This window comes from Furipterus horrens, unplaced genomic scaffold (genome assembly GCF_987537825.1).
Source record: "Furipterus horrens unplaced genomic scaffold, mFurHor1.1.pri manual_scaffold_15, whole genome shotgun sequence".
Lineage (NCBI taxonomy): Eukaryota > Metazoa > Chordata > Mammalia > Chiroptera > Furipteridae > Furipterus > Furipterus horrens.
Window position 1 is genome coordinate 13,324,276 of NW_028327185.1, and position 24,214 is coordinate 13,348,489.

Consider the following 24,214-nt stretch of genomic DNA (forward strand, 5'->3'; position numbering starts at 1 on the left):
GTGAAATTGATGCTCCCTGGAAAGACTGGAGAAGGGAAAGAACTTCTGATATGTATTGGAGGAAATGGAATGATTTTGCATGCAGAAAAGAAGGTTGGGTATTTGAAAGATTCCCTCACCCGATTCCCTGCAGGCCAGCAGGCGATCAGGCGATCAGGTGCAGGAGATTTAATGGGGTGCCTCCCCCACAGACTGTGAGCCCAGAGAGGAGGCACGGGGAATATTGCGGGTAAGGACCAGCCTCCCAACTGTGCGGGATGTTCATCAGCAGAACTGTGATGGGAGGAGGCAGTCGGGCAACTGTTTGTCACCTTTCAACACGGGAAGGGAGGAGAAATGAGGGGGGAGGTAGCCTAAATGTAAACACTGGGCTCCATGCAGATAGTCTCTTATTCCTGTTGGTTCCCTGGTGAATCCATATTTCAATGCTGACATCTTTCCCTCTTTTTCTCTTCATTCTAGTTTAAAATTTTATCATAGGAAAACTGTGAGTGATGAGTAAAGGCAGATATTACATGCAGAATAAATATAAAATCTTAAACATGTAACCAAGGACTTGGGTGAAATGGAATATGAAACTCTATCTTTCGATCACCCCGAAAGCACCATGAAAAAAAAGTACAAGCACATGAGGACAGTTGGTAGTGGATTCCAGCTAGACAATTCAGGTGCCTTAGGTTCATCGAGGTCTGTCATTTTGACACGCACAGTTTCATGAAACTAAAGGTTATTGAAGATTGTTTGTTCCTTCTGATTTAAAAAATCTCATTTTTTTGAACAGTACTTCTTCAGTTTATTGAGACTGCAAATGTGTCTTGAAGGTGATGATTTGATGGTGTCATTTCTTCATAGTTAAGGTGTTTGAAAATGAGAGAGTTTTGAAATAAGTTTAGCTGCTGTATGTTTCATGGATAGATAGGAGTTTCTAGGAGCTGTTGCCATTAGCCTTCATGATGTTAGAAGTTAGAACTATGTAGACCAGAGATAGCGATGCCTGAAACAGATGTGAAATTAACATAGCTGCTCCCTGTCTGCAGATGACGAGGACGGGATGGACTGCGTGGACAACGAGCGGCGGCCACACTTCCCTCAGTTCTCCTATTCTGCAAGCGGACGTGAATAAGTCTCTCTCATTCCGCTACTTCACCGTCACCTTGGGTTGATCACTGAAAATGGTTCCCCAACATCACACCGGTCCTCGCTCTGACAGACAGCGGGAGCGCCTTCAGACATGCAGACCGGTCCCAGGTCTTCGCCCCTCGCCACCTCTCGCCCACCCGAGAACACACATAACGCAAACACTCGACTTTTTGTTTTTGCATGAACTTGTATCTCAGTCTAAGGTCTCATGCTGTTGCTGCTACTGTCTTACTATTATAGCAACTTAAGAGGTAACCTTACCATCTGGGGAAGTCACGAGCCCACCATGATTCGTTTGTGCACCAAATGTCATCTTCTGACCTTTTCATTTTTGTTTTTCCCTAACAGTGAAGGATAAGTGAGATACACTGATTCTAGGTACATTTTTTAACTTTCTAGAAGATAAATCAAAAACTAATTAGACTAAGAAGAGTTAGCTGATAATTCCAAACAAGTAACTGTGGAAGGGTGGCAATGCGCGTATGCAGGTTGTAGCATAGCGTATCAGGTCAGTGCATCCAGTAGGCCTCTTATCACTAAGATCTGGCTGAAGTGCATTAGGAAGCGTTTGCGGAAAGGACCGAACAGCTGCTGAGATACATACATGTATCTATATGTGTATTTAAATTCCTGCTGGATACTGCAGGGGAAGCCTGGCATTACACAAGGACGTCATAGGCAAAGGAACATGGCTCTGCCGGGAAGGAAGCACATGTATGCACCGCAGAGCCAAGTCACACCAAGGGCCTATGGTAGGGTTGGCACCAGAGAGCATTTTTTCCCCTGTGCTTGGAAATCTCTTTCCATGTTAATATTATCGCCTCTGATGGCTGAAGAATGTAGACAGGTATAACGGTCCTGCTTTTCACCAAAATTTGTACACCAAGGTAAACAGGTGTTTGCCGTATTTGTTTTAACTTTTCATTTCAGTTCTGCGGGAAGTTAGCTTTTCCTCGGATGCTAGAACTTTGAATGTCCTTTTATGATTTTGTTTATATTGCAGTAGTATTTATTTTTTAGTGATGAGCATTGTATGTCATGTTAGCAAATGCAGCTCCAACTTACATAAAAGAGACATACCGCAGTTTATTCTGACGCATGTGCAGGAATGTACGTGCGAGGAGATTTGTGCACTTTTACTCCTTTGTGACAAAATTCAGATGAGGCTCTGAAATTGTACATATTGGTTAGAATTTGGCTTTGGAGAAGAGATGCTGTCATCTAACCCCTTGGTGCTAAAACTGAGAAAATCCCCAACCATCCATGCCAGGGGGTCAGTGAAACAAGTGGGCGTTGATGTTTGCTCTTGTGAGAATTGAGGTGTTACAACAGCCTGACAACCTAACGAGATGACAAAAATTGAGACCCGGATGATGATAAATGAACCTACTTGGCAAAATAAACACATCTCAAGTGTTTACGGAGTAGGCAAAGATGAGAACCTGGTGTGTTTATTCTGATCATGGTACATTTATCACTGAATTAAGCCATCAGGGAAACAAAACAAAAAGAACACCTCCAACTTTTCTTTTTCTGTATATACTCATGTCCCCACATTCCAACATTTCTCACTGAAAGGGGATGTGTATGCAAACCTCATCTTTCTCCTTCATTCATGACGATCTTCAGATTAAACCCTTTGGTGCTAGGAGCTGACATTTTCCAAAGCAGCCTATGAGATCCGGGGGCTGGGGGCCCTCCTCGCAGCAGGCGGGAGGCCAACGGCCCCACGGAGTGATCATGGAGATGTTTTTTGGCGAAACTATCTGACAGCTCCCAAAAGGAAGACCACAGTGTGATGTAGTGTTGTGATTGCATCATGGGAAGAAAGAGCAAGTGACTTTCTGAGCAGGACGAGTCATCCTCATGTGCAGATGTCTTAGCCTCTGGACGCTAGAAGTGTGGATTCAGAGACACGGAACCACTGCTGGCGGTGGGTGGGCCGCTGGGGCTGCGGGGGGCTAAAGGGCATTTTACTAAGGCAGCTAAGACATACTCAGTCATAGATTTTATCCTAATTTTTCATATTTCTACCTGAGTGAAGTTCCTCCTTAGTACTGAGTAGGAAGTTGCAGTCAATGGCAGTTCACTCGTACACATGTTGCTCAGCTTTTTTTTTTTCCACTTGGAATTATGTTGAATGTCTCACCTTGACAGGAAAGTAGACTAGAAGTATGTCTTGTAAGTTGTCTTGCATTCATTTTATACAAAAGGAGCAGGTGGGGGGAAGAGCCGAGACTGGCTGCTCACAGCGTGGGGTCCCTTCAGGGGAGGCGTGACAGCGGACACTGAGCACATCAGTGGCTTTGTGGGGTTTTTTCCAACGCTTAAAGTGATTTCCATGACCTTGGCCAAGGACGTGTCCTAAAGATTAATAACAGTGTTGACAGTGCCCCAGGCTGGCCACTCCTCACAGCTGGCTCTCAGTCCCCAGCCCGTGGTAGGGGCTCCATCACCCCTTTACCCCCAGGATTCCGTTTGAGTCACGCTAGGTGTTTTCTTGGCTTTGATTTTGAGAGTCACCCCTCCCCCTCACTCCCAGGTCTTAGTCAGCTGGCATGGAGGCACAGAGAGGCAGGAAGGTGTTGGAGGAGGTTTCTTGAACTTCCCGTGTGTCTGCCCGGAACTGTAGTTTGGGTTCTGGCCAACGGAGAGGCCCGAACCGTGGGAGCGGCCGTGACGTGTGGCGTTTGCCCTCTCGGGAAGCTGGCCATTTCCGTGCGGCGTTTTGGCAGGGTTGCCCACAGCTTTGCTTTCTACACTAATGACATAGCATCATTCCAGTATTGTTCTTCATTCCCCATCCCTGATTTCCGGCTTCTTACAGCTGACTGTTCTTGCAGGGGCCACTTGCTTCTCCTAGAGTACAAACCAAGGTAAGGGCCTTCCTTACTAACTGCAGGGTCTATATTATTACACCTCAGTGTACACACTTTGCTGCTACGTTTGTACTGTCTTCAGTAGAATTTCCTGATCTTGCTCCTGGTAGTGCATTACAGGCAAGCATGAAATGTAAAGTATTTATTTAAATAAAAAAGAAAACCTCTAAATTGGTAATTGAATTACCTCCCTGTAGCTTTATAGTTTGTGACATTTCTTGACTTCTTTCATTAGATCCGCGCAAGATCTAGTCATCTGGTTAAGGATTTTAAGCAGACGCAACTATGAACCCAAGAAACTGTATTACTATTACTGTTGGTCATACTAAAACTGTTTATTTCCTGAAGTATATGACCCACAAGGATGTGAAATAACTACAAGAAACTGTTTTTGTACACTGTACATCCTTAGTATTTTTACACGTCTATGATAGGGTGCACATTATTTTCCTCGTATAGATAGCTTAAATAAAGCACTATGTCAATCTGCTACTTCTCTGTTTATTGTTGTTGGACGTGGTTCTGTAATCTCAGAAAATTAAATACTCTTCTCAAAAAAAAAAATAAGATTTTTCATAGCTCTACCTGGTATTAACTTACCCTGTATAAAACGTGACAGGAAATAATGTAAATTTCTTGTAGCTCAAAACACACATGGGATTATTTTATTACTTTAATAAAATGGCAATAGTGGAGCTGTACCAACACAGGTGAAGGGCTACGTCCAAAGGGGAGACACTGAGCCCTCAGCACTGGGTTTAGGACAGACCTGCTGTGAAGCCAGGGGTGGGCTAGGTCTCCCTGGAGGTGTGTAAGACCCTCATCATCTTCACGCCGGATGGTTTGGACCCAGAATTATTCTTAAGGCATGTAGCTCATTGGTAAAGTCTTCCTAATAACATGGCTTTGCGTACTTCCTTTCCGAGACTAGATTTTTAGAACTTCGTGGCAGATTAAACGTAGACAGGGGTAACAGGTGGGTAGGATGCTCGGTCTGCAATCTGATTTACCTAGTCGTTTTGGCTGGGGCCTTTTTCTGATTTTACCTCATAGACCTACTATTGTAGAACCTTGGCTTTGCTCCTGTGACTAAGCCGGCTCGAGGAATGGCTTTGGGACCAAAGTTTGTCAAGCATGTATGTGTGTGTCACACGCCAAATTCAAGGGCGTCCTTGCACATGCCCTTCTCTCACAACCACTGGGGTTGACAGTCCAGGAGCCTCACATAAAGTGACCTCTGTCATTCTTTAAAGGTGCTATTTTTAGAATATTGTATAATTTATTTACTGTATTCCTAAACCAGAATTAGGGACAATTAACATATCTTCTGTAACAGCCTTTATGTCGAGCACATTTGAGGAAGTCAAAAACCTTCTGTCTCTGAAGAGAAGTTCTGCTCTTTCAGGTGTGAACCTTTCCACGCTTAAGAGACTTGAATGGCCTTTGCCTGTGGATCACCCCGCTGCCTCCGTAGCCTAACCCACGCTAACTCTGAGAGGCCGTGACGGAGATGCCGGCGATGGGCTGCTGGCCAGGGACATCAGCCTGAGGTCAGGGACTTGGCCCCGCGGCATCCCTGCCTTCCATGTTTCATTGTCATCCTCAGACGACACAGCATTTCAATGCCCATTTCTATTACTTTAAAGCACGGGAGGGCGTAACTGTGTGTAGCTGAAATACTAGTCTCAACTAAACTAATGACCTGTGTACAGATACTGGCTGAAACTCTTAAGGGACGTTGTAATGTCACTCAGTTGGTTTTCAGGCTCCTCTCAAGTACTGCACATGGGAGAAGAACCCAGCACCACGGAGCCAGAGATGCTCTTCTGTTTTTGTTGTCATGCGTGGGGAGGATAATGCTTAGTGCTTCCTGGCGGCTCCCAGTGGTGCACAGATTAGCGGGGTGAGAGCTGACGGGTTTCATGGGATGTCGATTGAAGGCAAAGTGGAGGGAATGACGCGTAGGTCGTGAGGAGGGGGAGAGATGTGAGTGGCAGGGAAACAAGTATGGTCCTTGGTACCCTTTGGCCTAGTTAAAATATGTGCCTTTTTGGTGTGTTCTGTTCATCACTACAAGGTAGAAAGTCAACATTACAATTCAAGTCTTTTCAAAAGTTCATTTATTGAAATTCATGTGTGTAACGTAGCCTACAAATGAGCAGAGTTAAAAGAACAGTCCCGTCAAGCCATTTCTGCACACCCACCCCAGGAGGTCTCCCCGCGCCAGACTCCAGCTCCAGCCTGGCCACCGCGCAGGGACCGCTCGGGAACACGCGGCGGAGGCGTCGCAGCCCTGTCCGAGGCGGTGTCTGTCGGCGGGATGGTCATGGTGCGTTGCGGCATATTACGTACAAATCAGATGAATGTAAATATCTCTTTGTAAATCATTTATTTCACTCTGTTTCATCCAGGTCAGCAATCAGATTGTGGCATGCTGGGTAACTGGAAAAAAAAATAATAAAAAGTAAGTTTAAATAGATCATGTTCTTCAATGTGATCTGTCTTCTCACTGGTTAACTCTTCTTTTGGTAAAAACCTAGGAAGTGTGTGTAACCAACTACTGTATACAAGAAGTTTGTTCCTCTCCCTCCCCCCAGGTCAAAGCCATTGCTGACTTAAGAATAAAGGTGAACTACTTTTTAATGCTTCAAATCTGAAAACAGCCTGTATTCCAGGCATTTGTGCCCCTCAAACATCAGCAGTCTGACGACAGGACATGGCCAGAGGGCCCCCTCTTCCCTGTGCAGGAAGGGAGACCCGACCCTGCCAGAATCTGGTTACTGAAAACTGTTCCAACACAGCGGCGACTAAACCCGGGGTGCAGGCCGAGTGCCCCGAGAAATTCCTGGGGAACCGCCCCGTGTTTAGCGGCAGACAACTTAACTGTAACACATAGAAAGGCATTTTCACCTGCAAACCACCTCTCGTGTTTGGTCCCCGGGGTCGCTTACGTTTTTAAACAGGTGTCAGTGGTTTGGAACTAGCTCAGGAAAGTGGGCCGGGGAGTCACGGGTTAGCACGGAATCCTGCCGCCTGCGCTGAGTGGTGGGCGTGGCGTCAGACCGCTGGGGACGGTGGCAGGCCGCGCACCTCGTCTGAGTCCCTGCCCTTCACTCTGAGAAGCTGAGCAGACGCAGGCCCTCCCCTCTGCAGCGTCGGGTCCCTGAGGTGACAGGAGCTGCAGCAGCTCCCGTGCCCATCCCAGCTTTCATTCCAGCAGGTAAATCGGAACGTGGTGCAGAGCTGTGGGCCCCGCCCAGTCTCTTCAGCTGGGAATCATCTAGGAAGACGAGGGGCCTTTGCACCTCCCGACACAGGCTCTGCAGTAGGAGTCGGAAGGGGAGGGACCCTTGTGAACCCAGCTGGAGCCGTGATTACATGCCGAGGGGTTCCCAGCCAGGGCAATGCATTGGTCCGAGATCGGAATGCATGCAAGCGATGTAGGTGAAACTCAGTCTGCTGGCTTATTTAAAACGGAGGGAAGGCAACGTTTACATTCCAAGGAGCTTTCCCAGGGTGTGTAAGGCACTGATCCTGACTACAGAGCAGGAATCTGGTGATACGGGGCTGGGGGACAGAGGTGGATGGACCCTCCTCCTTCAGGACCGCAGGGGGCTTCTGTCCCTCCCTGATTGGGCCACAGGGAGCCCCCTAGTGCCCCAGGGCCCTGCCTTGGCAGGAAGGGTCCCCTTCTGTCCTGGGTTTACTCAGCACAGAGGCTGCCTGCGAGCAGCTCCATTTGACCATCAAACAGTGTCTGTCTCGAGCCGCTTTGTCTTCGGTCTCGGCTGGACTGGCCCAGGGCAGTTCTGCCCACTGCGGGCTTGAAGGACTCCCTGCTCCGTGCTCTAGCGTGCTGCCTGCTCTGGAGACGGGCTCACTTTTTAACTTCAAAGACTCAAGGATGTCTTTGAAAGGATAAGTGTAAACCACAATAGGCACGTTTCAAATGAAAAATTGAATGCACCCATAACATGCCCAGATCAGAACAGTGATCAAGACCTGAAGGCAAAGGAAAATGGATGGCTGGATTTTTTTTTTTTTTTTTTAAACCAAGCTGCAGGAAATGCATTTCTTATGGTGAGTCCTGGTGTGGACTCTGGGGCCACCTGGTAATTCATCATCTGCTGGTCCCTTCCCTGCCAGCGTGCAGATGGCTTCTGTGGGCCCGCTCAGGGGCCACACAGATGTGAAGCCTCCCCGTGGACAAGCAACAGTCACTGAGTGCCCCCACCCCCCTGCCACAAGTCAGCTGCCACTCCTCCTTCAATCACTTTATGTTTTGTTTGGTTTTGGTGTGAAGGCCTGTATTCACCCTCACTTTTATATTATCGTGCTTCCCCATCCCATAGGCTAAGCACATAAACTAGAGACACAGAAGCTAAAGCTAGTCCCTGCCCCAAATCTGGCTTCTCTGCTGCTGCTTCTTAGCCACGCTTAGCTCCAGAAAGTCAGTTCCTTCATCCACGCGGCAGCATCATGGTCTGGCTGTGCGGGCGAGGCCAGGACGCAGGTGCCCGTGGGACCCCAGCCATTGGAACTGCGGCCTGAGCCCTGAGCCACCGTCTTCCCTTCCTTCTGCCTTTCAACATGTCACTAGGGCCCCGGCGGTGGCCTCCTGGGTGGCATGGTCACATCTGCAGTTGTCTGTGGCTGCCCTCCAGGTTAGAGGGGACCCACAGGGTGCCCTGGCAGCAGCTCTTCTGAAAGACTGTCCCCAGCTGTCATCCCTGCTCCTGTCAGCCAGCTCACGACTGGTAACCCATTTTCTTTGTCCTCGTTTAAAGCCTAACCAAGTTGTCTCTCCCTATCCCTGACTTCTGTGCCTAACGCATTTCCCCAGTTTGACTTTAAATTCCGAGTTTCAGAAATGAGTCCGGATGACCCCAGCTGTTACCCAGGCAACCACGCTGTCGGGGCCAGTGGAGCCTTTGCTGCTGCTCTGTCCCAAGGCGCCGGTGGCTGGGTTTCAGGGCACCCTGTGCCTCCCCAACCAGGTCTCCACCCCAGCCTCTCGCGGGCCCTGTGGACAGAGCACCCCCACTTCCTGCTCTCCACCTCAACATGGGCTGCTTCTGCTTCTGTGTGGCCAGAGCACAGATAGCCCTATCCTTGGGCTTCTGGCAAGAAGCATCTATTTTTAACTAGAGGACAGATCCACTCCCGCTCCGTGGGGCATTTCAAAGCCTGCCCAGGGCTGCCTGAGCCCCAGGCCAGCAGCAGCCAGGCCCTCCTGCGGCCCAGCAGACAAGCCTTCTTGCTGTCCCATTGGGCCCCCGCCCCCGTCCGCCCAGTCCTGGCCCAGAGAACCAGTACCGGTCTCTCTAGAAATTTGTCTGCTGCCCATTGACTTCTCGGTTCCATTCACTTCACCCACCTGGGACTTATTTTTCTCTCTGCACAAAAAGTTGTTACATAATTTACCCCCGTGGCCCCTTCGTGCCTGCACTGAGCTCTGCACCAACGCTGGCGGTTCCTGCTGTCTCTGCTGGGTGCTGGGTAATGCAGGAGCTCCCTTTTAAAGGGATACTGGTGCTATTATTTTTTTAAATCAGAAACTGAGTGACGTGGGAGCTAAAAAATTCCCCTGAAGTGGTGCAGAGCTGAGACTTGAACCTGGGCAGCTGAGAGTCTGCTTTTTAATGCTGTTCTGGCAGCACAGTGAAGCCTACGAGCCCTGAGTTTGCATTTGTGGGATTAAGTCGAAGACATCGAACTGGCTGCCTGGAACTAACGCACCTGCCGAGGGAACCTGGCGTCGGGGGGCACCGATGTGTCCAGGGGGGGCGCCCTCAGCAGGACCTCATGGAAAGGTGGCCTCAAACGTGAGCACTGACCTGTGACCACAGTGGTCACCACCTTGCACAGGGCCCAGGGCGGCCTCTGGGTCAGTGGAGTCCTGCCTCGCCGTCTCCTACCCACCCCGCCCCCCGCACACACAAGTGACTGAAACTGCCGGGCCCCACACCCCTCTGCCGGGCAGGCCTTTCTTGGAATCTGCCTGCTGCCAGCTGCAGAGCAGGCAGGAGGTCACAGCAAGGTCGCATGGCCCGGGCTCCTCCTTCCTCCTGGGCCGCTGGCCGTGACAATGAGGAACCCTGGCTGTGCTGCCTCTGCGCCCCACAAAGGCACCGTGGATGCCACAAACGCGCAAAGGTAGAGGCAGGAGAGCCTTCCCTGTAGCAAAGGCAGGGACCTGAGTCCTTGGCTTTCTGGGAAACAGCATCTTGGGACTGGACTTGGGGCTGGGGCGTGGGGGATGGCAGGGGACCCGTACCCAGAAGGGGGGGATGTCAGAGGACACAAGCGCCCCAGGGCCTGGCATCTGCATGGCTTTCTCCCCGCGGCAGAGCTCACTCACACTCCGAGTTCCCTCGGTAAGTCTCAGGGCCCCGGGTGTGCCATCTTCCAGCTTTCTGGATTCCCAGAAGTCACGAGGCACCCTCTGCACATGGGCAGGTGTCTGTGTTTTACGGGAACCATGTTTCCATGGTAAACAGAGTTTAAGAATTCCCAAAGGACAGACAGTGTCACCAACAGCAGAGCAAGGCGCCTCTGGCTGCCTCGTGTTGGAAAGCGTTAAAAATAAAAGACAACATTGACATTTGGGGTTGTAATGTGACGGGATTACAGTCTTTTAAAGGCAAGAACCACTTATCTATCTCCTCTGCATGCAATATTCAGTGTTTTGTTCACTTGTCTAATTGGATTAAAATGTTTAGCTCCCTTTAAGATCTTGATTGTGAATTTATATCACAAAATGTAAGTCTGACTCGGGAAGCAATCAGTGGAGCAAGTGTATCTGAAGCGATAAAAAAATTTCAATTTATTTTCCTTCCACGAGTCTTATTTGGAGATTACTCGCCCTCAGACAAAGTGAACTGTTAACAAGAGAGCAGGTTTGGCTTAAATGAAGCTGTATGTACTTTTCAACAGTAATTACGCACAGGGCCTGCAGTTTAAGAAACATAACGTTAGACTGTGCTGTGGGAGTTGTTTGGGGGACTTCCTCTGAGGTCCTGGGACCCGCTCGTTGGGAACGTGGAGCGAGGGTCTGGTGTCATCTCTGCAGACACTCAGGCAGCAGGGAGTTAATGACATTTGAGCTGCATATGTTCGAGTGTACTTAAAAAAATATGCAAGTCACTTTGGTTGACAGTGTCTTGTACACAGTTTTGAAAGAATCAGGGCAAACTTTAACAGAGTCAGTTTTTATTTGAAAAATATTTTCTGGGAATGTATCAGTGTTTATTTTTGAGACTGACAATTCGGGCGAAATCAGGATAAAAACAAAAAAACAACAATTTGGTGGAAATCAAATTGTTTGTTTTCATCTATTTAGAATTCTCTCCAAAAAAAAAAGTCTTGGTTCAGGAGGAGGCTTTTTAATTTCTTTTATTCAGTGTATTTGCTGTTCTATTCAGGCACCATCTGTCTTGCAGGTAAGCGACCTTCACGGGAGCTCCTGCGTCCGCTGGGGACAGCCCCACGAACCCCGCTTATGCCTCAGGTCCCCGCTCCGGGACTTGCCCCGTCACTGGGCAGGTGCCTCCTCCCAGCTGGCCCTGCCTCCCCGTGGCCTCGCGGGAGCTCCTGTTTCTGAAGCTGCCCCCTCCCTTTGCTTCAGGTCACAAACGGGCCTGTTTTCCTCCACCCTCGTCTCAGGCTCTGTTTCTTGAGCTGATTTCCCAGCTCTTTCCCATGTGCCCTTTGGTGTCACAAGATCAGGCCCATGATCTTGAACGTAATCACATAGGCCTGCTGGGTCCACGCACACGTTTATATCATATTGGAAATTAAATTCAATGCCAAGGAGGCTCCAAAGTCACGGGGCCCCGGAGTCGTCACGGGTAAGTCAGGTTCAGAGGCCGGCTTGGAAACCGTAAGAGAGACCCCCCTGGAAGGACTTAAAAGGACCCCTCCCCACACTGGATGCTGAGGATGGGGCGGCTGCTGTCAGAAAACTCGACGGAAACCACCTTCATCACCAAATAAATACATAAACCGATAAAGTGATCATGACGAGTGAGACAGGCCTCTGAGTGCACAACTTCCGTTCCTTGCCATCTCTCAGAATTTGTTCTCCCCACAAAAGATTCCAATTTCCTCACCGGCTGGCACCACCGTTCCTGGCCAGGTGTTAGCACAGGTCAGGGAGCCCTGCCCCCGCTCCCAGCTGTCAGGCCTCTCCTCCTGTCCCCTGCACCCCCCACTGGGGCCCTGGGCCTGCAGACAGGGGCCGAGGATGGCGTTCACAGCCAGGCTGGGTTACTGCTGCCAGGGCCTTGTTTCTCCAAAAGGACCAGTAGAGCATCTCATGACATTTTAAAAGTCATTTTCTAGAGTCCCTCCCACCCCGAGTGGGACAGGCGATGAATGGAGCCGTTGTTTTCAGTCAGTACCAAGTGAAGAAAAAGCCAATGAAGAAGCCCTCAGTTCAGAGGCAGCACCCTGAGCCAGGGCCACTGGGTCGGCCCCAGGGCTGACCCGCTCTCGCCAGACTGGCCCACTCACTGCAGCAGCGGTTTCGGAGCAGGATGGGACTTCCCACGGCCCAAAATGTCCCCACAGCACTGTTAGGCCTGCGACCAGCTCCCTGTGCCAGACATGTTGTGGCGCACACCTCAGAATGAAGCAGAACGATTCGGAATCATCGAGCCTTCTAAACAGACTAGATGCTTCCTGTCGGAGGCCAGAGGCTAGTCCAGGGCCCTGTCGTTGGCTCCAGGGCACAGGGCTGGTACCAGGCAACGATCGAGGGAGGTCACTCGGCTCAGCAGCTGCCCAGGCCAGAAAATACCCTCGTTCTTTTGTGTATGAAGTGGGCAGAGATTTTCAGAGTCTGACACTGGTATGCAAAATTAAGGGGTTGTGTTTAATTCATCCAGGCTGAGAAAATGGAAGCCTTTAGCTAAAAAACATCCCTGAACCAGAGATGAGGCAGAAAACTGTCCGGCAGCACCGGGGCCGGGGCTGACTGCAGAGCTCTTGGAAGGCCATGGCCTCGGGGACACCTGGGGGCAGACGGCAGCCTGCCTCCCTCCAAGGGCTCCTGGGCAGCGAGGCTCGCAGTTCCAGTTTATTCCATGGCCGAGGCAGGTGACGTCCATGCTCGGTGGGGGGGGAGCAGGCCTTGGGTTTGGATATTCAGGAGACAGCTGATTAACCTGAGACTCACCCCTGCCATTACTCATAGCCACCACCCCCATTCCAGGCAGGGGCCTGGTCACCTGCCCGAAGGCCCAGTGCCCTGACCTTTGGCCAGCAGCACCCAGGGTGCCCCGCAGGGTGGGCTGGACCGTCCAGGTCTGAGCACGCCAGAGAAACAGGGGAGAAGAGTGAGCCTCGTCACCGGCTGCCGGCGCCCCATGGCCTCTGCCTTTCCTGGGCTTCCCGGGGAGCCTCTCAAGTGTTGGAGGAGAAACCAGGGAAAGCCTAGCTCCTCTCCGGCCTACTGTGTGCGGCTGTGCCCCCTCCAGTGCCCGGCTGAGCTGGGCTGGCTTGCCACCTTCTGTGCAGGTGGGGACGCTGAGGCGCAGCAGAGACGTCAGTGGCTTGCTCGGGGCCTCACGGCGTGACACACTCTGGAATCACTCTCTGTGCTTTCGGCCTGCAAACACGTCGGAGGCTCTCAAGCCTCAGCGTCCCCCAGGGTGACCGAATTGGCTTGTTACAGTGCAGGTCCCCGGGAGCAGCCTTAGAGGCCCAGGGACAGTACAGGCGTGTGCTTGTCCCAGGCCTCAGTTCAGTGACTGGCAGTGGGTGGGTGTGTGTGGCAGGGGCCAGGGGTGCTCACCTGCTGTCTGTGAAGACAGATGAGCACTTTGCAGAGGGAGTTGGGCTGAGCGGGAAAATTCACTTAGAAGATAGTGGCTCCCAGATATCCGTTTGGCACACGGTCATTTTGAAAGGACATTGAGAGGCAATTTCCCATCCTTCTCATTTCCAGACGCATTTTTCCCATGAACCGTTCCAAGCATGCACACGTGACGTCCCCGGGGACCCGGGGAGCACCTGGGTGCAATCCTAATGAGCGGCGGAGGCCCCGGCCGGCCCGTGGACCACCTCATTATCCTCACAAACTCTGGGTCGGGCAAAAGACTCAGCCCCTCTCCCAGGAAGAGGAGCAATTCAGAAAACAAGGCTTCCTCCTGTGCTCCCAGCTCACCTGGGGATACTTTCTTTCCTCTAGTATCTCCGTGCTCACCTGGACAGGGAACAGCTGGGCTGTGGAGTCAGGCTCCACGCTAGCTGTGTTTGTCTGGCCTCGGTTTCCCTGTCTGTGGAATGGACACAATGATCAGTCCCGCAGGGAAAGGGAGTGACTCGTGTACACAGGGAACAACCTTGCTCTCTTTATTGTTGAATGTGTTGGCAAGTTATTTTGTTTGTTTTTTTATCCTCACCTGAGAATATTTATTTTTTTCATTGTTTTTACAGAGGCAGGAAGGGAGACAGAGAAACATCGATCCGTTGCCTTCTCGTACGCGCCCCAGTGGGGGATCAAATCCACAACTTGGGCATGTGCCCTGACTGAAATCGAACCTGTGGCCTTTCGGTCTACAGGATGACGTTCCACCCATCGGAGCCACATGGGCCAGGGCAGCAAGTTATTCTTTTTCTGCATCTTCTATTCTTCAGTAACATTGTGTTTGTTGTTTGGTTTTAAAATGGCTTTATAAAAGGGCTTTTATAATCCTCCCCATCCCCCCCAAAAATCTTAGTTCAATTGTCAGGTAATTTAGGACAAGATTTGTGCATTTCATTTGCAGTGATTTCCCTAACAAGGAGGAACCCCTTCCTCAACCAGTGCAGGCGGTACATAGCCCCAGGGCCCTTCACAGCACTCCTGGATGCCCCCCACGGGGCTGCCACTCAGAACACCCCTCCCCCACGGGGCTGCCACTCAGAACACTGTGTGACCTCTTCACTCTTGGGCCTGCATACATTTGAACTCTCTCAAGAGGACAGCCTGTACCCCACATTTTCCTGGGTCCACACTGAGCCGCACAAAGTCTTCGGATGGCCCTCCCGACTCCTCAGCTGAGCAATGTGATCACTGCGCACTTGAGCCAGTTAAAGTGCAGCCGTGAAACAGGAAGGAGATGAAGAGAGGAGCGCAGGCCCCAGCGCGTCCTGTGGTGGGTGAGCCCGCCCTGAGGACCCCGCCGGCGCCGGGTGTGCATGGTACCTGGGACCTCAGCCGCGCCACTTCCTCCGACAGCGTCTGCCTCTCCAGCAGGAGCTGGTTCTGCTTGTGGAGCAGCCGCACCAGTTGCTGGGCCGTGGCCTGGCCGTGCTTATCCAGCTGCCCGAGCCTGCAGGAAGAGCCACCGCAGAGTCAGACGTGGGGCCCGAGAACAGGGCGATGGAGCGTCGGAGCGCCGCGGGGGGTGGGGTGGGGGGGAAGGACAGTGGCCAGTTTCAGCACTGTCAACATGTTCCATGAGGGAGTGCCTGACAGTGACCTCGAGCTGTCAGTCTAGGGCGACCCTGAGGAGTGGGGCCTTGGCCGCAGTGGCCCTTGGGACGCATTTGGTAACGGGAACGGGGCTGCACCAAGGATGAAAGGAAATCAGCGAACATCATAATTAGCAAACACACAGATCAGCTGGGTAAGTAGAAACACTGAAACCTTAAGCTCCCAGAGGTCAAAGGTCTCCACTGCTCATCTGGAAATGTCTGGAGCCGACACCAGCGCCGGCGGGGGCAGGGGGTGAGGAGGGCGAGGGCGGAAGCACTGGCTTTCCATTATTAACCGCTCAGGCGCTGCAGCCTCGCTGACCAGATGTCTTTGAAGGCCCTAAATTTGTCATTCTGCTGATGGGCTGTCCTCTCCAGACTTGCTAATTCATTCTAACTATCATGCTCATTTGTCCACAGACGCTTCCTGTACAGCGAGTAGCACACCAGCCGTGGAAATGCAGGTTTCAGATTAAATTTAGAGTTGAACAGTAGCCAGAACTAATTGCTCTGAAAAGCGCTGTTCACATGCCCTTCCTTGCAGTCCTCAAAAAGCATGGTTCTGGAGGGGTCCCAGCACAACTAAGCATTTACCGGTGCTGCCCCAACTCCAGGGGTTTGCCACTTGGGGTGCTCTATTCAAAAATGAGACATGGTTGTCACCAGGAAGTTTATCGACCTGCAGCAAGGAGACAGGGATGCATATCCAGAGCTCTGCCTCCCAGGAGGGCGGCTTAGCCATGGCTTATACACGCTGGTTGGTCAGTTACACGTTGATTTCAGTTGGCGACACTTACTGGCTTGGGTTCCTGTCCTGTCACCCTGTTTATAGCTGGTCTGCTACATTTTCCCACTTAGCAAGAATGGCATTTAGTAAGCATGGCCAAGACCTTGAGACCCCTGTCCTATCTAACATCACGACAGAGCTGCGCGTTAGGGGTGGGCAGGCTACTCATTAAAACTGACGCACGTCCCCTCTGGAGACAGGTAGGCCAGTTTCCTGGGAGACCTCACAACACGTCTACCCCTCAGTCAGGCCCTCCTGCCCATGTTCTCCGGAGGAGCAGACGCTCTCAGCCAGTGGGTGTCCAGCCAGCTGGGTGCATGCTCAGCCCTCCCACCCCCGGGTCCAGGCCTGGCTGACCACGTCCATCCACCAGCCCATGCCCGCCCACTGGCCTCCTCTCCACCAGTTCTGGAGGAGAGTAAGGACCAAGGGCACGACTCACTTCTTCCTTCCTGCATCTGCTTGCAGGCTGTTTGAAGCCAGGTCCAGAGGCTCCCTCACCCTGTGCCTGGGCTGGAGGCGAGCCCTGCCCTGCTTCCTGGGATCAGGCTGGGCAAAGCCACACAGCAACCATCCTCTGCCCACGGGCACACTCCTGCTTCTATACTGTACCAACGGTGGGAATGTCCCCTTTCCACTGTTGCTCTTCCTTTGCTCTTGGAGGAAGAAAAGGTGTTTTCTCTGGTGGAGCCGTGGCACTGCAGCTTTGGGAAGCCCCGTCTGCCCTGCCCCCCAGCGCAGTCGAGTGGGGCAATTTTTCCTGAGTGCACTGTCTCAAAACCACCGAACTGGCATCACGCCAAACGGTTTTTCTGCGCTGCCTCCTGAGCAGGGAGCAGTGGGGAGAGGCCAGGACACCCCAGGTGGCAGAGAGGCTGGGCCAGGGGGTTGGGGAGGGCATAAGGAGGGCTGGAGGGATGGGGGGTGGGTGGAGGGGGCATTCTGCCCAGACTGATTCCCTGGCAAACGCCGCTGGCCGCCACTCCCGGGTGCAGCCCAGCCCTGCAGTGAGTCCCACTGGAGATGCAGGGAAGAGAACAGCCCATGTCCCTGCGGAGCAGACAGTGCGTGGCTTTGCCCCCCACCCCCCCGTCAGGTCGTGGGTGTGGGGAGAGCCACAGGCTGACAGCGATGGGGTGGTGGCCCCCCGGCTTCGTGCTTGGTGGGAACGAATGGAACAGAACAGAAACACAGATGACACCTCCGCCTTGGGCTCGGAAAAATGGCTAAGGGTCTGGAAGACGGATGGGCTCAGTATGTGTTTGGGGCCCCTGAGAAGAGATGGCTGCTGCATCCAGAGCTGGGGCCCGGCCAAAGCCCGCTCACGCAGCACAGAGAGCCGTGGCTCTCCACCTGACGTGGGGCCCATTCCTGCCCGGACCCTCGCCCTGTGGAGGCCTCAGAACCTCAGCTGGTGGTATTTTGCAAACTTTGGGCCTCGGATCCCTGCAGCAGTTACCTGGGGGCACCCAGGCCCCCCACCAGGACACCAGCTGTCCAGGGGGTACCTGAAGAAGCATCACTGATGCGAGGATCCAGCCCCTGGGCAGGGTCTTGCCTTCCTTCCAGGGGGCGGGCGCCTTTGTGGCTTCACAGCTGAAGAGCTAAGGGTGGATTCATTTTGAGTCAGCTGAGCCAAACTGAACACTCCGCAGCCCCTCTCAAGAGTGCTTTTCTCTCTTTAAAAACTAGGCTCCCTCTTTTCTGAGGGTCCCCCTCTCTTCTGTCACTCCATGGGCAGCAACGATGTCAGTCAAAAGCGTAGAGAAGGTAAAAATAACAACAACAAACCCAAACCCATGTTTGCTAAAAGGGAGAAAAACAGATAAAGGACTTTACTAAAGAAAAGATTTCGATGGCAGCTCTCTCAAGGCCTGTTTTGAATATTTGTAAAACAGATTTTTTTTTTTTAATTAAAAAGGTTTTTTTGGAACAGCCTTCCCCAAACACTGCACCAGCCAGCCTGCAAGCTGTTCGTGGCTGTTTCATTACCATCAGTGAGACGAGAAATCCTGGGGTGTCCTGCTGACACATAAGCTGTCTTTGGTTTTCCGTGGTGGTGGCTGCTCCTGTGTCGGCTGTCCCAAGCTCACCTGTGTGGCCACCACAGCTGCAATGACCGCTGACAACAGCTAACACTTACTGAGTCCCGGGCCTCTTCCTCCATGCTGGTCATCCAGTTAAAAGTTCACCACAGTCCTACAGGGTAGGTGCTAGCACCCCATTTTCCAGATGAGAAAACTGAAGCTGAGAGGTTCAATGAACTTGCACCAAGTCACACAAGAAGTGGTAGAGCGTGGAGGTAGATCTAGGCAGTGATCAGGTGTCTTGACCATTATCAGGGGGTGATTAATTTATTGAGTTAATTCAGCAAACCAGCCAGCCCTTGGTAAACACCTTTCACAGACAGAGTACTGAGATGGTCCTGGCAATACACCAAGAATTGCAAATGGTCCCTGCCCTCAGGGGTTCCCAGCCAGTTAAGGAGAGACCAACTGGGAACAAAGGTTGCAGCACTGAAACCTAAAAGCCAGCGGTCTGTAGGGCAGGTGGGAGGCCCAGGGAGGTTGCTGTCATCACCATCATCATTATCACCACCACCCGAATCATCCTTATCATCACCATCACCACCATCATCACCATCACCATCATCATCATCATCTATTGAGTGCCTACTGTGTGCCAGGCCTTGTGCTAAGCGCTCAGCATTTATGAGCTTTTTAACGCGTACAACACTCCCCGGGGGCAGGGACTGTTATATAATTATCCCACTTGAAGGACGAGGACACAGAGGCACAGACAGGGTAACTGGCCAGTTCCGGGTCCCTGGGCTGGCCCTCCGGGGTGTGGAGAGCTGCGTGGGTGCTGCTGGTCTGGCAGGGAATGGGTACAGGGCCGCCCACAGGGAGGCCGCAAAGGTGATGGTGCCTGGAAGCCTGGAGCTGTGGGGTGTGGCCCAGCCAGCGACTCCGAGGGGCTCATGCTGGATCCAGTAAAGCTCTGCAGCCAAACTAACAAAAATGGACGTGGTCCCTTAGGCAGCAGTGGTGCCACTTACCAAGGAAGAGGATGGAGGAGGGAGCGGCCCGTGCAGCAGTCCTGGGGTCAGGGTGAAGCACCTGGGAGACAGACACCCACCCACCCGCCCAGCAGTTGTAGGGCTTAGAGCCTGGGAGGGGCCAGGCGCCGGCTGTGCGGGCCTAACCTGCTGAGAGGTGAGGCTGTGGTCACGGGGCAAGATTCACCCGGGAAAGCCTGGCAGAACTCCCTGTCCCTCTGGTGCCGTGGGAAGGAATAAGGCCAGGATGGGGCCTTGGGGAAAAGAGCCACATTTGAAGGCTGGCAGAGGACAGGGGGCCAGCAAGACACTGAGACGGATGAGCAAGAAGGAGGAGCACAGCCAGGGGAGAAGAAGAAGACGAGGTCTTCAAAGAGGAGGAACGAGTGATTCGTGTGAAATACCGCCTGGTGGGGGTGCGTGACGGGGGTGCGCCTGGCCAGGTCTGCCTGCCCCTTCAGGAGGAGGTGTGGCAGAAGCCTGATAACAGGGATGGGGCAGGTGACGCTATTCTGAGAGGGGCTTGGTGGGGGCCAGGTAGCAAGAGCAGGTGCAGAGGGTGAGAGACACTTCAGTCAAGAGCAGGGGCTCTGGAGGAGACAGGGGACATCCTCAAGGCCAAGGGCACAGGCTTCCCAAGACAGGAAGGTATCGCGGGGGAGACAGGGACTCTCCCTGAGGCAAGCGGAAGGCAAGGGACAAGGGTCGGAAGCCTGAGGGAGCCCCTGCTCAGAGCCTGTTTTCAGCTCTAGTTCAAGGGCTCTGCTGTTCGCTGAGGCATGAGCCGCTGTGAAGGACGGGGTGCTGGCCAAGGGCAGGGACATACCCTTCTTGGCCCCAGCAAGGCCCAGACCAGTGGTGGCAACGTCTGCTCTCCAGCCCCCCAAATGCCCGCTGCTCCTCCCACCTCCGGTCTCCGCCCCGCTGTCCCCTCTGTCTGGAACGGGCTCCCCTGGACCTCACAGGCCTGGAAACTTGTTTCCAGTGTTCAGGTCTCAGCGCAATCGTCATTCTGGGAACTGCAATTTCTTGATCTGTTTGGGTCCCTTGTGTTGCACCATTTCCTCTCCAAGCCGTGAGGCAATTAAAGGACGGAGTGGGCTGCCACCTCCAGGCCTGCTGCAGAGTCTGCTGAGTCAGCGGCCCCCCATGCAAGGAGCCCCAACAGCCTGTGAGCCACATACAGGCTCCGCTCAGCGAGAAAGGGGGACGGAATCACCAGATTTCAGAGCGCAAACCCCGCTCAGGACCCTTCTTTTCCAAGACCTGTATGTATGTACACAGTGCGGTCCCGGTGCCCGGGGGAGCTGTGGCCAAGCCAGGCCCGTCGGGGCCGGAGGCCACCGCTTCCCAGGAAGCTCCTGCTGCTCCCTGGCCTCACCGGGCTCACGGGGTCAGCCAGTCCCCGAGGAAGGACATGTCCAGCTCACTCGCTCTGCAGACTGGCCACACCGTCCTGCTCACAGGTCCGTTTCCCCTAAGGTCCTGCAGTGCACAGCTGGGCAGAACTGGGGACTCTTGGGGAAGAAGAGCACCCATTCTGGGGCACAGCGGTCAGGAATCACGGGCGGGCAGGGGCAGCGGTGGCCACGGGACACACTCCTGTACAATTAAAAGCACTGGTGTGTGTGCTGGGCCCGGCACATCTCTATTGGGCCAACAGTGACTTCACCACACCCCGCAGGCGTGATCAGAACTAACACCTTTTTTAAAAAAAATATGCAAGACTTCAAGATAAGATGGAGCAAGTGGTGAAATACAAAACCACTTCACAGAGCCGAGTGGGCTGAGGAAAAGATGCAAAACAGAAGCAGTGCGAGCGGCCAGCTCCGGTCCTGTGCTTCAGACACTCATTTGCTATGAATACTGTGAAAGCAAGTGAGTACATATATTTAAATTTTTTATGTTGTATGTGATACATACAAAATATATGCAGCGTCTAAGTAAGTTATGAGGCACAATCATCACATGAACACTTGTGCACCTGGTTTTAGTACCTTAGGGACGCGCCCTCTATATTTGTCTCCAGGCCAGCGTCCTGGCTCCCCAGAGGTGGCCAGTGTCCTCATGCATATATGTTTTTGATTAGAAGTTTTAGGGATTTAAAAAAAAAATTTCTTTCAACCCTCACCCAAGGACCTTTTTTTTCCCATTGCTTTTAGAGAGAGAGAAACATAGATGGCAGAGAGCAGTATTAACTGGTTGCCTCCAGTATGCACCCCAGCTGGGGATCATACAACGCGCCCAGACCAGGAATCAAACCCTCAGCCCAGGTGTGTGCCCTGATCAGAATTGAACCCTCAAGCTTTCGGTTACCAGATGACACTCCAACCACATGGGCCAGGGCTGATTAGAAGTGTTAGTTTCATTCAACAATTTCACCTGGGAGCTTCCTACATACTACTTGTGGGTTATTTTCCTTTTTTAAGGTGGTGGCAAAATGTCTCTTGTCCTGAAGTGTTTTCAGACCGGAGCCTCCTTCCTCCGGTCATTCTAACTACAGTGAAGGTTTTTCTTCCCCTTCTTAGATATGTTCTCAAAGTGCTCAGGTCACAATTTCCCTGGGAGAGGAGGCCTCCTCATGCAAATGAAGAACTTCTTTCAACCAACATACAGATTTAAAAGGTGCAAATATTTTGACTGTAAAATAGACACTCAGTTCTCTACTATTTCCAATAGTCTGCCCTAACGTTTACTGAGCATTTACTATGGGGCAGGAAGCAGCTAAAGCATTTTACGTTCATTCATGAACTTAATCTTCCTAACGATACTGAACAGCCGGTATTATCTGCATTATTATCATCTGCGTCATTTCTTGCATGAGAAAAGCAAGGCCCAGAGCAGTCAGCCATTTTTCCCAGCTCAGGTGACAAGAAGGGGTACAGGTTACCAAGCCACAATGGCATGTCCCTCCCTCCAGGTCCCTCTTCAATGGGTGGGACCACCCTCCAGTCCTCGTGGCCTCCTCACTTTCCTTTCACATCACACAGCCTCCCAGCTCTGTAGACCAGCACCCTACCCCTGCTGAACCTCTCCGCAGCTTATTCTGTACGCCCCCACCCCCATTCACACTTACTGCAGGCGCCGCTGTCTGCTTCTCCCGCTGAACTATGAATTTCTTATGGGACCCTGTTCAGCTTTCCATCTCCAGCACTTAGCAAGGTGCCTGGCATTTAGACCACGCTGGATAAATATGTCAGAACGAGCAAGCACTTACCAGTGGACAATATTTATACTGAATATGAGACCTGTAATTTCACCTGTAGTACAAGTATGCTTTATTATGTAATAACTGCTCCTGAAAAAGCAGAACATATAAATTAAGTTTAAGCACACTATTGAAATTTTCCTCTTAATTCAAAGACTCCTGGAATAGGTGAGTGAGCGCTGGATTTGGGCCTGGGCATCACAACCCACCACAAACTACGATTTTACTTGGGCAAGAGGCTTGATCTTGCTTGGCCTCAGGTTCTCGTTGTTTCTACAACTGAAAGAAGAAGACCCCCAGACTCCTGAGGCTGGAACTCTGGGGTGGGCCCTTCAATGAGCCCTCCAGCGATTCTTGATTCACGATATATTAACCACACACATGAAATGAGGTCTCCTAGAGAATACTTTTTTGTGTGTGTAGCTCCAATTTTGATCATCAAAATAGCCAACTGCCTAAAGGAAGACTCTCCTTGTCTACTCGGTGGTTCTGGTGTCAGTCAGCGGGTCGGGGGATTGAGCGGAGGGAGTCTCAGCTTCCTCGCAGGTGAAGGGAGAGCAGAAGCGGGAGCCGGGCGCAGCGAACCTCATGCCCCAGGCCAGACCCCGCCTGGCCCACTGCCTGCTTTTGTACCATCTGCGAGTTAAGAGTTGTTTTTACATTTTTAAGTGACTGAGAAGAATGGAAAGAAGAAAAATATTCTGTGACATGAATATTCTAGGAAATCCAGCTTTCACTGTCCCTAAATAAACTTGCACGGAAACCCAGCTATGCCTGTTCTTTCAGTATCGTCCAGAAGGGCTTTTGCACTTGAACGGCAGGGTCGAGTGGCTGTGACTGAGACCATATGGCTGCAGAGCCTAACATATTTATTATTTGACCCTTTAGAGAACAAGCTGGCCTGCCTCTGGGCTAGAAGATGACTCAGTTCTCTTTCGGCTACAAACATCTAAGTACTGTGACTTTACACAGATTTACGATGTTACCGTCTTCAGATACTGACATCATCACAGCACATCTATGTTGTCCAAGTTGAAGTTGAAAAACCCAGTTACTGTAATTACTGCTCTAGGTAATTTATTTTGTTGAATAGACCACATTAATTTAAAGTTGTATAGTTGTATACTTCGTTTCAATACAGCATGGTTGCTGCATTTTACATAATTCCATCTCATTAATGTGACCACACAGAATCAGCATGAAGAAGCCATGTGCTTGTGAATCTGGACCACATTCTGGCCAGTCAACCTCAGAAAATTAAGGCAGTTTCAATGGCTGGTGTGCCGATGAAATTTCCTTTGCCGAAATCCACCCTATTCAATAATGATATCAATAGAGTCCTTCACTCTAAGGATCATGCCATTCTGGGGAGAATTTATATTACCAATCAAGAGAATTTATGCTTCTGTACTGCCCCTTTAACTTTTCATTCTCTCAAATTTCCAATCAGCCTTGGCCATCTGTGGAAGAACAGCAGGGACTGAGAAGGGGCAGAGGTTGGGGGGAGACCCCTGCTCTGCTCTTCAAAAGGATCAGGTCATGTTAGAGCTGGGAGGCCCCTGGGAGGTCATTCAGTCCAGTCCATTATGGTGAACCTGAGGCCCAGAGAGTACAAGTGACTTGCCCAAGGCCACACGGCCTTTCTATAGTAAATCTAGGATTGGAGCTCACGCCTCTTG

The 24,214-nt window shown here is 51.8% G+C and overlaps 2 protein-coding genes and 1 long non-coding RNA gene across 4 annotated transcripts in view; 2 read left to right on the forward strand and 1 right to left on the reverse strand.

The window, feature by feature from the left end:
• AKT3 (AKT serine/threonine kinase 3) overlaps positions 1-4,202 on the forward strand; it is a 190,633-nt gene extending 186,431 nt beyond the window's left edge. The window contains exon 14 of the mRNA XM_090263249.1: positions 1,038-4,202. Coding sequence (XP_090119375.1) covers positions 1,038-1,123 — 86 coding nt within the window. The 3' untranslated portion in view covers positions 1,124-4,202. The remainder of the gene's footprint in view (positions 1-1,037) is intronic.
• A 1,925-nt stretch (positions 4,203-6,127) lies between these two features.
• Positions 6,128-24,214, reverse strand: part of SDCCAG8 (SHH signaling and ciliogenesis regulator SDCCAG8) — a 169,482-nt gene continuing 151,395 nt past the window's right edge. For both annotated transcript variants that reach the window (XM_090263247.1, XM_090263248.1), the window contains 2 exons: positions 15,211-15,337; positions 6,128-6,461 (listed from right to left, as the gene is read on the reverse strand). In XM_090263247.1, the coding sequence (XP_090119373.1) occupies positions 6,432-6,461; positions 15,211-15,337 (157 nt within the window). In that variant the 3' untranslated portion in view covers positions 6,128-6,431. The remainder of the gene's footprint in view (positions 6,462-15,210; positions 15,338-24,214) is intronic.
• Positions 10,020-14,690, forward strand: LOC149992429 (uncharacterized). The gene is made up of 2 exons (XR_016508253.1): positions 10,020-10,175; positions 14,460-14,690. It is a non-coding gene; the product is annotated as an uncharacterized LOC149992429 (long non-coding RNA).